The sequence below is a fragment of the Acipenser ruthenus genome, chromosome 1 (assembly GCF_902713425.1).
Source record: "Acipenser ruthenus chromosome 1, fAciRut3.2 maternal haplotype, whole genome shotgun sequence".
NCBI classification, from domain to species: Eukaryota; Metazoa; Chordata; class Actinopteri; order Acipenseriformes; family Acipenseridae; genus Acipenser; species Acipenser ruthenus.
Window position 1 is genome coordinate 10,876,896 of NC_081189.1, and position 17,720 is coordinate 10,894,615.

The 17,720-nt window shown below is 37.1% G+C and overlaps 1 protein-coding gene across 1 annotated transcript; it reads right to left on the reverse strand.

Moving 5' to 3' along the window:
* Positions 1-8,779: 8,779 nt before the first annotated feature.
* On the reverse strand, positions 8,780-16,638 carry LOC117403930 (activated RNA polymerase II transcriptional coactivator p15). Its single transcript, XM_058999113.1, has 5 exons — positions 16,496-16,638; positions 15,385-15,457; positions 12,727-12,852; positions 12,151-12,259; positions 8,780-9,163 (listed from the first exon to the last, which is right to left on the reverse strand). Exons 2-5 carry the CDS (start codon positions 15,454-15,456, stop codon positions 9,084-9,086), a joined length of 387 nt encoding a protein of 128 aa, XP_058855096.1. The 5' UTR covers position 15,457; positions 16,496-16,638; the 3' UTR covers positions 8,780-9,083.
* Positions 16,639-17,720: the final 1,082 nt, after the last annotated feature.

Consider the following 17,720-nt stretch of genomic DNA (forward strand, 5'->3'; position numbering starts at 1 on the left):
ACCTGGGCTGAGTGGTGCGTGGAAACGAGGTATTAGTCTTTTCTTCTACCCTCCCTCATGGATGCCTCTTAATTTTATTTATGTTTGTTGATTAGATTTTCCTGTCTGAATGATTGCTTTTGCTATACATTTTAATTTGGCAAACATTTGTTTTTTGTGTGGTCTTCCCCCCAAAAGCTAAACAGCCATTTAATAAGGGCCAGATGACATGATCAGGGTAAATAGGTTAAAGTTACAATAAACGTCTTTTTCCAAACTTCTTTATCTTTCTTTCATTACGCAAGGTAGGTTTTCCTTAGAAACAGCATGAAATCGTGGGGGGAAACTGTACAGCCAGCATACACTTTCCAGGTCCCTAGCCAAAAATGACAGATTGTATATATTATTTATTAAATACAATTAATGGTGTTCTATGTGCAGTCAGGTCTATAAATCTTAGGGAGTTAATGGAATGGCAGATTTTGCACGATGTAAAATAAACTGGGTTGCACTGCTATGTGAACTATGGGGCTATAAACAAATGAGCCTAAATAAAAACAACCCATATAGTGGCTTATTTGAGTAAGGGTTATCATTAATTAAATACAGAGTTTTTGTTGGCAGATTGAAAACAAAGTGATCATTTCCTCCATACTCCTCCACGGTCACACTGCAGGTGCAGATGGTATTACTTTTGGAGATTTAAAAAGAATTGCCATTTAAATGAAGAACTGCAAATGTCAACTACCAATAAATGAAAGTTCTTTAAGGTAACAAAAGGTAACAAAATAATTCCAAAGACCGTCCCTGCTGTGCACTTCCATCTGAAGCAAAAACACATTAGAAATGTGAAAAAACACCAAAAAGTGCTCAGCCATTTAAAGTGGAGATACCAAAAACACAAGCCAAGTCAAGAAACCATTGGGGCAACCTTGCCCAGCACCAAGCCAATAGGCACAACTGTAAAAGTGGTGGGGGTCAAGGTTGCCCTTGTGTTTTTGATGCAAGTTCGATCTGCTTTTATTGTGCCTTTAATATATATATTTAATTATTATTGTATTATTGTTTTATTATTAATTATCCCCTGCACCTGGCTATCATTGTAAATTAGAGCCAGGTGCAGGGTATTTAAAGAGAGCAGCCAGTCTCTTCGGGGTGGCTGTGTGAAGAGCCTGACTGTTTATCGTAGTCCTGAAAGGTACTGTGTGAAGCCTGTTTGTTTTCGTGTTTTTGTGTAAACCTGTGTGTTTTGTTTTGTTATATATATACATATATATATACAGTCACCTCCAAAATTATTAGACAGCACCTTCTTGGTTATTTTGCAGCATTTAAAAACCGCTCACAGCCTTTGTCATTTACTACTAGACTATTAAAGTATTAGACCTTGCACCAGTACTGCACGTACTGTTTTATTAGATACAGACGTGCTCAAATTTGTTGGTACCCCTCCACAAAAAATGAAGAATGCACAATTTTCTCTGAAATAACTTGAAACTGACAAAAGTAATTGGCATCCACCATTGTTTATTCCATATTTAATAGAAATCAGACTTTGCTTTTGATTTTTTATTCAACATAATATTGTAAATAAGAAAACAAATGAAAATGGCATGGACAAAAATGATGGGACCGCTAACCTAATATTTTGTTGCACAACCTTTAGAGGCAATCACTGCAATCAAACATTTTCTGTAGCTCTCAATGAGACTTCTGCACCTGTTAACAGGTAGTTTGGCCCACTCTTCCTGAGCAAACTGCTCCAGCTGTCTCAGGTTTGATGGGTGCCTTCTCCAGACTGCAAGTTTCAGCTCTTTCCATAGATGTTCGATAGGATTCAGATCAGGACTCATAGAAGGCCACTTCAGAATAGTCTAATGTTTTGTTCTTATCCATTCTTGGGTGCTTTTAGCTGTGTGTTTTGGGTCATTATCCTGTTGGAGGACCCATGACCTGCGACTGAGACAGAGCTTTCTGACACTGGGCAGTATGTTTTGCTCCAGAATGCCTTGATAGTCTTGAGATTTCATTGTGCCCTGCACAGATTCATGGCACCCTGTGCCAGGCACAGCAAAGCAGCCCCAAAACATAACTGAGCCTCCTCCATGTTTCACTGTAGATATGGTGTTCTTTTCTTTGAAAGCTTCATTTTTTCATCTGTGAACATAGAGCTGATGTGACTTGCCAAAAAGCTCCAGTTTTGACTCATCTGTCCAAAGGACATTCTCCCAGAAGGATTGTGGCTTGTCAATATGCATTTTAGCAAATTCCAGTCTGGCTTTTTTATGTTTTTCTTTCAAAAGTGGAGTCCTCCTGGGTCTTCTTCCATGGAGCCCACTTTCGCTCAAAAAGCGACGGATGGTGCGATCAGAAACTGACGTACCTTCACCTTGGAGTTCAGCTTGTATCTCTTTGGCAGTTATCCTTGGTCCTTTTTCTACCATTCGCACTATCCTTCTGTTCAATCTGGGGTCGATTTTCCTCTTGCGGCCGCGCCCAGGGAGGTTGGCTACAGTTCCATGGACCTTAAACTTCTTAATAATATTTGCAACTGTTGTCACAGGAACATCAAGCTGCTTGGAGATGGTCTTGTAGCCTTTACCTTTACCATGCTTGTCTATTATTTTCTTTCTGATCTCCTCAGACAACTCTCTCCTTTGCTTTCTCTGGTCCATGTTCAGTGTGGTGCACACAATGATACCAAACAGCACAGTGACTACTTTTCTCCATTTAAATAGGCTGAATGACTGATTACAAGATTGGAGACATGTGTGATACTAATTAAAGAAACTAATTAGTTTTAAATATCACTATAATCCAATTATTTATTATCTTTTCTAAGGGGTACCAACAAATGTGTCCAGGCCATTTTAGAATATCTTTGTAGAATAAGCAATAATTCATCTCTTTTCACAGCTTCTTTGCTTTATTCTATGACATACCAAAGGCATGCAAGTATACATGATAAAATAGCTTTTAATTTCATCACTTTTCAGGAGGAATGAAGCATTATTTCAATGAGCTGTAAGGGTACCAACAAATTTGAGCACGTCTGTATAAGAAGCACTTACCATAACAGTGTGAATGTTGTGGGGGTAACCATGGGCATTAATAAAAACATAAATGAAGGTAGAGTTTCCAGTACAGCAGCCATGGAAAGTTACTGTTTTCTAAGCATCAGTACATTGTAAAGACTGTGCCTGCACTGTCTGCTACAAAGCATGTACCGATTCCCAGCTCTGTGTAAAGGAGACATCTGGACTTCCCAACCTACAAGTACTTACTATCAAGTTAAAATCAAATGTGTAACAAAGTCTATAATACCCATCACAAAGTTACTGACAACTGACGTTAAAAACAAATTGCTGCAAACGCAGGTCCGTTGTGTTGCTATGGCGATGTATGCGGAAGTCAAGCCCATTATCATTTCCCCACTAATATAAATGTTTGAAACAGCTTTTCAGCAGTAACTGCATTAACCTCTTGCTTTCCATATCTGTTCAGTATTATTCAGTAAATTCATCGCTTTAATACCCAGACATTAAAGAGTGAAGAGCCCTTCCACATCATTCAAGTCTGACACTGTACATTTCAATTTGCACACAGCAGCTGTCCATAACTACCCTATGATAACCATTATTTTAACAAGCAGGCAGGCTCCTTCACAGAGTAGCACCTCACACTTAAAAAGGTAGACACAGTGGTTCTGTTAATGATAGGGGGGGATACATGAAGGACCCTCTGTAATTTCCAATGCTATTGTTTTAGAATGATTATGAAATTATTACAGAATGACAAAGCACATCACAGTTTGGGTTACGGTTGTTAATGATAGGGAATACATGAAGTACCCTCTGTAATTTCCAATACTATTCTTTTAGAACGGTTATGAAATTATTACAGAATGACAAAGGACATCACAGCTTTGAGCAGTATATCCAGCAACAGTACACAAAAACACATGGAGTTGGTTCAGGTGAACTGGAGATTGTACCACCTGGGGCCAGGAATAATTTACAGCTGTGTGATAGTAATGTGGTGAGCCCAGGATTACATTCACACCTACGAATTCAAAGTCAGCCGCTCCACTGCTAAGCCCAAAAAGCCCATACTTGCTGAATCAGTAGATCACATTCAACCTCCTGCTATGTGCTGCAGTATAGGAATATTTTAAAGGGATACTTTGCTTAAATCCTTTCACGTTTGCATTGTCAAAGCAGCATTTATCTTCACTTTATACTACAATGTTCTTCCTCAGTGAATTTCTACTCCATTCTTCCACAATTTACGCTTCTAGGAGTGCTAAGCACAGCACTTCAGCACTTGCAGCATAATCACTGGTCCCCCTTTTTCTGTTGGCTCTTTGCTTGTGTTTTACACTTCTATTAGAAATATGCAGAGAAGTTGTTGCTGCTTCCTGGTACCTAATTGTTAATCATGCGTTGTGTTTAAACTCTCGCCAATCGTTGATCTGCAATCAGACCATGTGATCTGCAGAAAAGGTACCATATAGTTGCATTACAAGTATTTGCATACCCTGAATTATTGTGACAAAATAAATAAATAAAAAACACTACTGAAGAACTAAAAGATTCTCCTTTTATTCAAAAAGTGAATACTTAATAATGGGTTTAAAGAAATAAGGCGTAAGAAAATAGGTTTTAATGATTTTGTTAGCACTGGTCTAAGTCCCTTATACGATCTCGGAACGTGATTTGTGATCCTCTCAAGGATTCTTACCTTACACTGACCTCTAATGGTAACTAAGATTTGTGCAAAAAACAACAGACCAAATCATCTTAGAATCATCATAAAACAGTACCACAGGGGTCACATTTTCAAATGTTCACATGCCAGTGGTATTACAATGGCACAGACCAATATAATCTACTAATGCATTGCAGTACCAGGGTACCACATGAGTAAGTAATGAACACTGTACAATACATGTTCCAAACCCATTGACTTTCCACTAGGGTTCATGAAGAACATCTGGTGCATGGTCCAGTGGTGACAGTTTCTCTGATTTGGACCACTGTTGCTTGTCACAATAAATTGTCTTTGGGATTAAACCACCATGACCCGAATGAGAGCGCAATGCTTCTGCAAACCAGGTGACTGTGCAGGTGGAAACACTGGATAATGCATCCACTGGGCTAAGGGAAGCAGATTAACAGACACATACCACATCTGCTTTCCCTTGCTGGTTGCTGAATAGTTGCACACCACTCACCACTTATACAGCGGGTCCCATGAAACAACACTGCATATATTTGCATTTATTGTAGGATCTTCTCCTCTTTCTTGTTTTATCAAGCCAGGTTACAGGTACTATAATTAGTTTTTTTGTTAATGCTCATTAAAAAAGCTGGTTTCAAATGCCATATTACAATAATATATGCTTAGAAAGTGTGGGAAATTATGCAACAGAATGTTGTGCAGCCACCACTAGTGAACTGCTTCAATGCACCCATGACAACATATAAATCAGCTGAAGCTAAGAATGCTAGGTGTGAATCCTAGCTTGTAAACAGGAGAAAAAACTGTATGATTGTGTATGGATGCAGCATTCACAGAGAAGATATTATACAAATTCTCTATTACTAGCACAGATGTGCATGGACAGACTGAATATTTATCTTTGTATAGGGCAAGTATATTACAAATATAACACCAGGTTTAAATACGGCAATGTGCTCACTGAAGTTTGGGCTGCATCTTTAATTCAAGGGTGTTAAATATAAAGGAATACAGTATTTTATTTATATACACACTCACACACACACACACACACACATTTCCACTGTTCTGCCCCAGCCCATGTCTATGTACATGCATTTGAATTTCTGTGCTAAGGTTACCATGTGTGATAAAGAAAGATAAATCTCACGATTGTAAATCCTGCACCTGAATGCTTCAGTGTCAGTTTTTTTTTTTTTTTTTTTTACATGGAACTGTTTACCTAGTCTGGTGCAGTTCAGATACGGTCCAGCCAATTTTACAGCCCTGTACACACAGCGAGAGCAGCATACACTGTACAGCTAGAGCCATCTGGTGGCAAGAAGGAGGGTATGTCTCGTCACATATTTCAATATTATTTAATCAACTACCCGAAGGGGCTGAACATTGTGGATGGTTTTACTGTAGTTTTACTTCCTGTATTCCCACCCTTCCCTTCCAAATACATTCATTCCATTTCTCTCAGTGAGCAATGAACAACTGGAAACCAACTGATACTGTGGCTGGTTTTTAAAACCATTATAAGCTTATCTTAAAGCTTTCCTGGGAATTAAATGGACAGACACCATGGCTATGATTCAATACAGAAAGATAATGACATTTGTCTGAACAGTAGAGCTTAATACTGTAATAATACAAACCAGAAATGTGAGTTTGTGAACAAAAAACAAAGCATCCCCAGCAGCGCAACATGAGAGGCATATGGTTTGTAAACATGAAGTAAAATGCAAATGTGAAAGAGACTATCACAGCATGTGGTTATAAACAATGTGAAAGAGACTATCACAGCACGTGGTTATAAACAATGTGAAAGAGACTATCACAGCATGTGGTTACAAACAATGTGAAAGAGACTATCACAGCATGTGGTTATAAACAATGTGAAAGAGACTATCACAGCATGTGGTTACAAACAATGTGAGAGACTATCACAGCATGTGGTTACAAACAATGTGAAAGAGACTATCACAGCATGTGGTTACAAACAATGTGAAAGAGACTATCACAGCATGTGGTTATAAACAATGTGAAAGAGACTATCACAGCATGTGGTTATAAACAATGTGAAAGAGACTATCACAGCATGTGGTTACAAACAATGTGAAAGAGACTATCACAGCATGTGGTTACAAACAATGTGAAAGAGACTATCACAGCATGTGGTTACAAACAATGTGAAAGAGACTATCACAGCATGTGGTTACAAACAATGTGAAAGAGACTATCACAGCATGTGGTTACAAACAATGTGAAAGAGACTATCACAGCATGTGGTTACAAACAATGTGAAAGAGACTATCCCAGCATGTGGTTACAAACAATGTGAAAGAGACTATACCAGCATGTGGTTACAAACAATGTGAAAGAGACTATCCCAGCATGTGGTTATAAACAATGTGAAAGAGACTATCACAGCATATGGTTATAAACAATGTGAAAGAGACTATCACAGCATGTGGTTATAAACAATGTGAAAGAGACTATCACAGCATGTGGTTATAAACAACAGGCACTGAAACAGTTAAAGTTCACAGATCTGATATGGGAGTTGAAAGAAAAACAGCAGTGAAAGGGTTCCTTTTCACTAAACAACACTGGTTATGGAAGTGAAGTTAGAAAACCAAAGAAAACAGCTGTGTGCCAAACACTAAGACAGTAACTCCTAGTGTTAGATATTTCTCATCCAGAACCCAAGAAGTAAAATTGACCCAATAATCTCAGATATTAGATAGAAATGGGCAGCTAATGGTTTATAACGGGTATTCAATCGTGGTCATGTATACTTCAAAGTGGCATTACATCATGTAGAATATGTTTAGAAGTGTCTCCACAAAGTTATTGTGTGTTTTACTGTTTCTTTTTCTATTTCATATTGCTCACTGTTTTTATACATTTATTTATATATAGTGCTTAATTTAGTTATTTTTTCTGTCAACTGGGCTTTTAAACAGGCCAAGCCTTCATTTTTCATCACAAGCAGAACATACAATCGAGATTGCCACATGTTAATAAGCAACTAATCTTTATTCAAGCTATAATGAAAAATAAAGTGTTTGCTGGACACACTATTACAATCGTTAGGACGAGTAACTGTATTTAAATTAATAGACGAGTCGCTTCGGCATTAAATGAAAAAGTAAGACTTATGGTTTAAAAGCCTGTTAGTGGTTTCACAGGAAGAACAAAAAATGTAAATTAAACCAATTTTACTATTAACGAGTTTCTCAGTTGTGATTGAGATACACAAATGGATTAACAGGTATCAATTGCATTTAAGGAGAGTAGAAAATCTGATGTAAAATACCTATTTATAGACATATATGCTGTAATTTGTAGAAAGCTATTTATTTTAAAATGCTCAGAGCCCTTGCAGGTAACGTGCTTTCCCCAAGATGTCCGACTTGCGGTTTTCTCCTGCTGTCGAGGCCGCACATCGAGGGGGGCGCATACTACCCCCCTTACACAGCGTCTACTCAAAATGTTTTTATTTTAACGTTTAAACTATATATTTGTAAAAGTTTAAACATGTATTAAACGAAATCTAGCACTCCTAATTACCATCCATTAGTGTAAGTGTGACACAAGCTCACATGGATGGACGAACAGAGCCCCTACTAATCCTCAAAGTACTTAGCTATAACATTTGAAAAGCAACTTGAACTCTGCAACTGTTTAAGGGCTGAAAACAAGGTCTAATTAAGCAAATTATCAGTTCAATTAAGGGTCTAGTTAAGTAACAAAGCTCAGTTGGAATGAAAACCAGCAGACACAGGGGGTGCCCAGGACCAGGGTTGGGAACCACTGATTTAGAGGACAGATCGCACACCTCAGTGCACTACAGTGGACATTTTCAACAGATCTTTGAAAGTGTAACAACTTGCCAGGATGTTAACAATGAAAATAAAAATTACAGGTATTTTAATTAAACAGTTGTAGCAACACGTGGGGACATATAACAATATATTTTTCGGAACCCCGCTACTCACTCTTTAAGAATGTCCCAACCAAGCCTTTGGATAAGTTTGACATGGGAGGCTTCCAACAAAAAATGAGACATGAATTCAAGCTTTAAACAGCTTTTATTGTACATTAAGAACCACTGTGCCCACCCCCCTAAACACAAGCAGTAAAAAAAAAAAAAAAGTCAAAACTACCACCTGTCTTGCTTTTCACACGTTTGGATGCACATGCATAGAAAGTTTCAAAGAATACTTAACTGCAAATATACACAATTTATTTTAAAAAAAGTCTAAGTTTTTTTATTTTTTTTAATTTGTCATTTAGAAAACATATGCCAGTGTAAAAGTTTGTGGTTAATAAGATCTACAAAAAGAAAAGCAAGCTCAATTTCTCAACAGCGTCCACTAGATTTTCTTCACTGCATCATCGATTTCAGAGATCTGATCTTTGAGCTGGTTCCACTGCTCTGGGTTTAAAGAAATTCCTGAAATAACAATGATAGATTTTTCATGAAAAAGGATAGCAAAGGCCAAAACCATTTATGCAAACAAATGTTTATTGAGTGCTCAATTTTTCAATCTTTGCCAGGTTACAAGCAGGGTGGAATCTGGGTGTGATATGCTTTTGCATGTAAAAGGTAAGTCGTTTGGGATTAGTTAGGCATGGAGAACACTTCTGCTCAGTCACCCTGTAGCTAGTAGAGAACGTAACTGACCTGCAACTGCTTTCTTCATAGAGAAGACCTCTGACCTGTAACTGCTTTCTTCATAGAGAACACCTCTGATCTGTAACTGCTTTCTTCAAAGAGAACACCTCTGACCTGCAACTGCTTTCTTCATAGAGAAGATCTATGACCTGTAACTGCTTTCTTTATAGAGAACACCTCTGATCTGTAACTGCTTTCTTCATAGAGAAGACCTCTGACCTGTAACTGCTTTCTTTATAGAGAACACCTCTGATCTGTAACTGCTTTCTTCATAGAGAACACCTCTGACCTGTAACTGCTTTCTTTATAGAGAACACCTCTGACCTGTAACTGCTTTCTTCAAAGAGAACACCTCTGACCTGCAACTGCTTTCTTCATAGAGAAGATCTATGACCTGTAACTGCTTTCTTTATAGAGAACACCTCTGATCTGTAACTGCTTTCTTCATAGAGAACACCTCTGACCTGTAACTGCTTTCTTTATAGAGAACACCTCTGATCTGTAACTGCTTTCTTTATAGAGAAGACCTCTGACCTGTAACTGCTTTCTTTATAGAGAACACCTCTGATCTGTAACTGCTTTCTTCATAGAGAAGACCTCTGACCTGTAACTGCTTTCTTCATAGAGAACACCTCTGATCTGTAACTGCTTTCTTCATAGAGAACACCTCTGACCTGTAACTGCTTTCTTTATAGAGAACACCTCTGACCTGTAACTGCTTTCTTCAAAGAGAACACCTCTGACCTGTAACTGCTTTCTTTATAGAGAACACCTCTGACCTGTAACTGCTTTCTTCAAAGAGAACACCTCTGACCTGTAACTGCTTTCTTCATAGAGAACACCTCTGACCTGTAACTGCTTTCTTTATAGAGAACACCTCTGACCTGTAACTGCTTTCTTCAAAGAGAACACCTCTGACCTGTAACTGCTTTCTTTATAGAGAACACCTCTGACCTGTAACTGCTTTCTTCAAAGAGAACACCTCTGACCTGTAACTGCTTTCTTCATAGAGAACACCTCTGACCTGTAACTGCTTTCTTTATAGAGAACACCTCTGACCTGTAACTGCTTTCTTCATAGAGAACACCTCTGACTAACTGCTTTCTTTATAGAGAACACCTCTGACCTGTAACTGCTTTCTTCAAAGAGAACACCTCTGACCTGTAACTGCTTTCTTTATAGAGAACACCTCTGACCTGTAACTGCTTTCTTCAGAGAACACCTCTGACCTGTAACTGCTTTCTTCATAGAGAACACCTCTGACCTGTAACTGCTTTCTTCATAGAGAACACCTCTGACCTGTAACTGCTTTCTTCAGAGAGAACACCTCTGACCTGTAACTGCTTTCTTCATAGAGAACACCTCTGACCTGTAACTGCTTTCTTCATAGAGAACACCTCTGACTAACTGCTTTCTTCACTTTCTTCTCTTCATATTGACTATTTGTTTTGTAAAATCATGTTTGTGCTTTTGATACATCTCTGTATAGTGTATGATACTGAATAGGATCAATCTGCCCCATGTCACGTTACCTGTGGTTTTTGTGCTTGGTGGCAGGCAGGTTTCAATGATGTCTGTGATATATATTTGAATTTTATTAGACATCATAAAACATTCTCCAGCTGCAAGCCCAAGGCAGACTTTCCAAAATGTCTAACTGGTTAAGAAGTCTTTTTAAATGAGGATGAGGCAAGAGTCTTCATGAAAGCAAACATTTAAAGAAACGTTCAAAAAAGAATACACACAACAGCTGGTGTATAGGTATATTTTCATTATTCTTGGTGTATAGGTACATTTTCATTATTCTTGGTGTATAGGTATATGTTCATTATTCTTGGTGTATAGGTATATGTTCATTATTCTTGGTGCATAGGTATATGTTCATTATTCTTGGTGCATAGGTATATGTTCATTATTCTTGGTGCATAGGTATATGTTCATTATTCTTGGTGCGTAGGTATATGTTCATTATTCTTGGTGCGTAGGTATATGTTCATTATTCTTGGTGTATAGGTATATGTTCATTATTCTTGGTGTATAGGTATATGTTCATTATTCTTGGTGCATAGGTATATGTTCATTATTCTTGGTGCATAGGTATATGTTCATTATTCTTGGTGTGTAGGTATATGTTCATTATTCTTGGTGTATAGGTATATGTTCGTTATTCTTGGTGTATAGGTATATGTTCATTATTCTTGGTGTATAGGTACATGTTCATTATTCTTGGTGTATAGGTATATGTTCATTATTCTTGGTGTATAGGTATATGTTCATTATTCTTGGTGTGTAGGTATATGTTCATTATTCTTGGTGTATAGGTATATGTTCATTATTCTTGGTGTATAGGTATATGTTTATTATTCTTGTCTGAAGCATAAAGTTTGGTTATTTGTGTTCAATAGTGCACATTATAAAGGTCAATGGGCCTTTGTGTAGTAGAAAATAATTTTTCCCTTTTTAGAGGTTAGGGGTTTATTCTCCATTAACATGAACCAATAAACCTAAGAATGTTTCTGAACAGCCCTTAAAACAATCCATAAAGTAACACGAGTTAACTTGCTCAAATTAATTAGCACGAAATGATGTTCTCAATATGGCTTCAATATTTTGGTCAGTAAAGCACAACAGCATGTTATACAGGTTGCTTACTGCTGACTAAGCAAAAGAAAGCTATACACTGCAATGAAAGAATGTGTGTCAATTAGAAACTTCCCCAGAAAAACAACACGTAAAACAATAATTAAAAGTTCAGGTTCTTTTACCTTTTCTTCCAGGTTTCATCTCTCCTTCTTGGTCCATCCAGTATTCTCTGATGTCAATCAGGACTTTGCCTTTAAATTCCCGGACACTGACATACCTCATCTTCCCAATCTGTGTGGAGGACATTGATTAATAACAGTCTGGCATCTCTCTATCTCTATCTGTGTCTCTCTCTCTCTCTCTCATATGACACTATTACATGCCGTGCATAACCCACAAGTACAAATACCTGCACTGTTTAAACATGGCTCTGACGTGAAGGAGCACACAGGGTTACACAAATGTTTTCAGCAAATCAATCAAACTTATGTACTGTAGAATACAATGGATTATGATCATTGTCTATTGAAAAAGAAAACAAATGGATTAACAGTTACAATCAATGTTTTAACACTGATATTATAAGTCAATAAAGCGCCCCCCCCAGCAGCAGAAACCACTACTGTTGGGGTTAACAACAAAAAGGAAATGTGTCCAGGGGTTTACAGACTGGCAAGAACAGGACGCTGTTCATGCAGGTTCTACTCCCTGGACAATGCCAGAGAATGGGATGCTGGTAAAGGGGGTTGAAGTGCTACCTGAAACATGTTGTCATCCTTATCATTGCTGCTCTTGGAGGAAGCTCCTCCCCCAGCTCTGGAACTCTCACCACTCTTCTGTTTCTTTGATGGCTTCTCGGGGGCAGATGGCTTCTTCCTCTTTGCCTATGAAAACAATATACACAGATACAGTCAGCGCTCCAGATAAGCTGCGTACAGGGGGGTTTACGCATTGAAAACACATGAATTACGTACGGGGGAAAAACAATCACCGTGAAAAAGTGTTCATAAGAAAACCCAAGATACTGTATTCAATCACAATAGGGAGAAATCTTGACACTAATTGGCTGAGAAGGTTTGTTTAAATCATGAACCAAGTACATCTCAGGCCAAAAGTTTTGCATCACCCTATAGAATGAACAAAATGTGCTTCATAGTCGAATGAAACCTGCTGAATAATGTTAAGTTAACATACTGAATTACGTACCGCTTTGTAGTTTTCCATATATTTAACGAAAAACTGACAATTGAAAAAATGTGACATTTCAAAATCGAACACGAAATACTGTACTACTATTATGGCTTCCGGTAGAATTTTGCAATATAATTTTGTAGTTTCCTTGATTACATTATGTTAAATAAAATCTCTCTATCTATCTATCTATCTATCTATCTATCTATCTATCTATCCATACATATATACAGACCTGGGATAAATATAGTTATAAATATTTTGTGAAAAGTAACTTATTTTAAAATAAGTAAATACAAATTGTAAATAATTAAATACAGATTGAAGAAAGCAATTATTATCTGAATTTATTTAAATACGAGTAAAGTAGTTGAAATACATTGAAATACTTTAAACTCTTTATAAATATGTAACTGTAACTTACAGCAGCCTAATTATTATCCAGCATTCTAAGCAGGTTAACCACTCAATTATCTTTTGGAAACTGCTCTATTTCAATTAGATTTAATTTGATCAAAATTAATTGAAATATTTGAATATTTTATTTCAGTGAGTAAATATTTGAAAACAATTACACATCTTTAACCTCTGGTTTAATAGCCTGTTTTGAAGTTATTGAATTGAACATGTTTCGCATTTTCCTCGTTAGAAATACTCAACCACCATGTGGTAATTGCAAGACTTGGTATATAATTATACATTTAGAGTAATAATTAGGTTTTAGCTTTTGATTATTCATTAACTATTTGGGAATAGCTGAAGATATATATACAGTATATATATATATATATATATATATATATATATATATATATATATATATATATATATATAATATATATATATTTTTTTTTTTATTTTTTTTTTTCAAATAACTTACATATTAATATTTTCAAATAGTATTTGTTTTTTGCAAAAATATTTAAATATTTAAATATAATATATGACTTTGTGCAATTAATATTTGAATATTTGAAAACAAAATTGATTTATTTGAGGATATATATTTAAATATTTCAGCCATTTGAAACTGTTGGTGTTTACAAATAAAATACAACTATATTTGTCCCGAGAGAGAGAGAGAGAGAGAGATGATTTGTTCTGAACAAAACTATTGAAACTAACAGAGTTTAACAAAATAGCTCCTTGAATCCCCTAAATGTTGTAGCCATCAAAAATGGCTCAGATTAAAGCAGCATCCACAATATAATACAGACTTTAATTTAATTTGACTTGCGGGATTCCAGAATGAAAAACAGAGAAATCCTACAGGCTAGTTTAGACGTCACTCATCCACTGTTTAAATGATGTAACCGATACACCATTCACATATTTCAAGCGATTAAACCCTCCACACACTCAATACAATTTCTGAAGCGTGAAACATGGGAAAAACTGCATGAAGTATCGGAGGACGTACGCCGTGAGTCCCCTAGCACTTAAGGGATTAATTATGGCTCAATCCTAAAGCTGTGATGCAAAACGTGCAACCATAGCTGTACAGTAAATTGAGTATAGCTGTGGTAATATAACTCTGTTCTCTGCAGTATCTTCAGTTAACAGCAATGCAAAAATATATTTTACCTTTACTTTTATGTTGAGTTCCAAATGACTGAAAAGCAATAATGAACATTTGGGTCTGTACATTACCTGTTATCTGTGGACAGTAAAAATGTCTATGGCTTTGTCACACAATATGTCTTGAAATCTTCAATAACATACACACAAATGTTTGTTATTGCTTAACTAAAAGATTAATGCTTTGACTAATAAAAAACATTTCCTGACATTCATTATTTTATTTTACTGAAAATAAACAATTGAAGGGTAAATAGCTACAAATGTCATTTGACTTAGTGTTTGCCTTTTCCTTGTCATGGTGCTTATAGTTATGGAGAGGTTCTGAGTTCTGTTGCTCCAGTATTTGATTACAATGCTTTTTCTCTGTATCAGAATCCACCTAGCATTATCTGTGCCTGTGGAATCCTAGATGCCGACTGCTTTTTAGGACTTCCTGTTTCTTAGGAAATGTCATACGGCTGTGACCTTTTCAACTCTGCTGGCTCATACAATACAATTCACAATTCTGCAGCGCCTTTCAGATCCAAAGCACAACAGTAATAGTATGAACACGGTATTAGACATTGTGTAACACAACCCAGAGCTACTTAGAATGATTCGAAACACTTGAATAAAAGGAAAGCATCGGTGTAAAAGGGCCATACCTTCTTATCCACTTCACTGTCTGAATCAGAGTCAGAAGAGGAACTGGACAGAACTTCCTTTGATTTTGGCATTCTGTACGTAAAGGAAACACAAAGCTTAAATCAGCAGGTGGCTCCAGGGTCCCTCTCTCAGTGACGGAGAGTCATTGTATAAGGAACTTGAAAAAGAATGAATTCTGAAATGTGGAACACCAATACGTGACTTTCAGACAGTGGTGTACAGGCATGGTTTATGCAAGTTATGGATATTTCATAACACCCCAACAATAAGAATATAGCCGTATCAAGGGTGTTGTATCTTGCCCTAGACTGAAAATTCAATTCTGTACTAACGGCCACCATGCGTCTTGGACACTGTATTATAGATTTGCTCGGGTTGTAATAATTGCTAACTCACAGGAGTCACATTTGAGGGATTATTAATATTTGTTTTTATAATTGCTAACTAACAGGAGTCACATTTGAGATATTAATATATTTTTTTCAAGGGTAATGTTTAACTATTAGAATTTTTATTTCTTTTAAATTATATTGTTATTTGCCAATTCGTATTCCTTATTACAGAATTAGAAGAATTTGGTTATTTTTTTCTTAAGGCCTTTTTTCAAAGAATCGTAAACATGTCAATTGATTTTTGTATTATGTTGAAAGCTCCTTTAATTAAACAGAGTACAATGACAACATGGTCTTTTAAATGGAGCGTTTCATTTTCTATCTCGTTTAGTTTTTTGCAAGCCCCAACATCCTTTGTTTTGCACGGAACCTTAATATCATTAAAGAAAGCGTTTCAAACAAACGAATAACGCCAAGATAAAAGCCTCAACACCCTGCACGCCCGTTTTTCGTTTGATTACTTCTACATTAGTAATCAATCACATTTACGTCTGGATGCGTAAGCAGCCATGCAGTACTGCTACAGTATTAAACCCGATATAGTCAGTGTTGGAGCGAGCGCATCCTTTCTTTCTTTACGACTTCGGGCCTGTGCTTTTCTTTCATTGTAGCTGCCTGTACTCCTAACCGAGGGGAAGCCTCGTTTATTTATCCTAGCCGGTGTACTGAAGTAAATACTGTTGAGTTGATATAGCACAGAACAAAATGGATTACTTACCTACAGCAGTACTAGCAGGTTTGAATATTGCTGGTACTGGTCTTAATGTCAAGCGGGAAGTTGCAGCTGTATGTAGTCAATCCGCAGTTGCTAACCTACTTTGCAGCTATTGGACTGCACCGTCACGCGGTCATCGTATTGGATTGTGGGAATTGGAGTTCTGTTTAACAAGGGCTGTTAAACTGGTTTCAGGAAACTTGCTTATGATAGCACAAATTAATAACTGTATCCCAATCGGGGTCTATATGGAGGCTGTGTCTGTCCATCTTACTGTGTTAATCACTCTGCATGTTTAAATATACCGTATCTATAGAACCGTTTCTCCAGTTACTATGACATTTGAAAAAGAAATGATTTAGTTATTGCACGTGTCATAGTAGTTTATGTCTATCCATAAACTTACATTTCTGCATAAACATGTAGTTGATACATACAGGCCATAGTGCTAAACGTGTTCATTATCCTGACGGCTCTCATTATAAACGTACGTCCAAGGTGGGGTCGCTGACGTGCTTGCTTATTCTAAATAATGCAGAACTCATCCTGGGAGTGCTATTGGTCCTGTTGTGAATTCTAACACTCTAAATAGCTTGTTTTAAAGGATGTCCTAAGCAGGTTCCATCACAGTTGGCTATACGGTTCTCCATACTGGTAAACAGACAGTCAGACAGACAGATTATAAACCCCAAGAGTATCATACACTTAATATCTTGTGCTAAAGAATGCCCTATCAAGTTTCATCCTATTTGGACAAGTGGTTCTCTAGCTATATGCAGAGCTCTAAGGCATGCAACACGATGTACATGTGTAGGCTCCATTCACTGCCTACACCTGCCTACACTATAACCTGTCACTATGGGGTATGAATCTTCTGCTGGGGACCATTGTTCCCAAACTCTTCCCTGCTGTGCACGCCTGCTTGCTATTTTCATTTGAATGCATGATATCTGGTACCATACTCAGTTAAAGATATGTGTGCGTGTCCTCAGGCAGCAGTGCACTCCCTGGGTCATGTCACCTTGTGTAAGGGTCGAGGCTCGTTCCCATCACAGGAAAGGACCTAGGCGAGTGACGAGGGTGTGGTTTCAACCAAGGGACTGTTGTGATTGGCTACATTTTCTCAGATGTCGGAATCTTTTTAAACTCCTCGGCTTGTCATTAAAAGCCTGCGGTTGAGCAGAGATAGTCACTGTTGTCTCAGAGTGGGTTACATGTTTAAAGAACA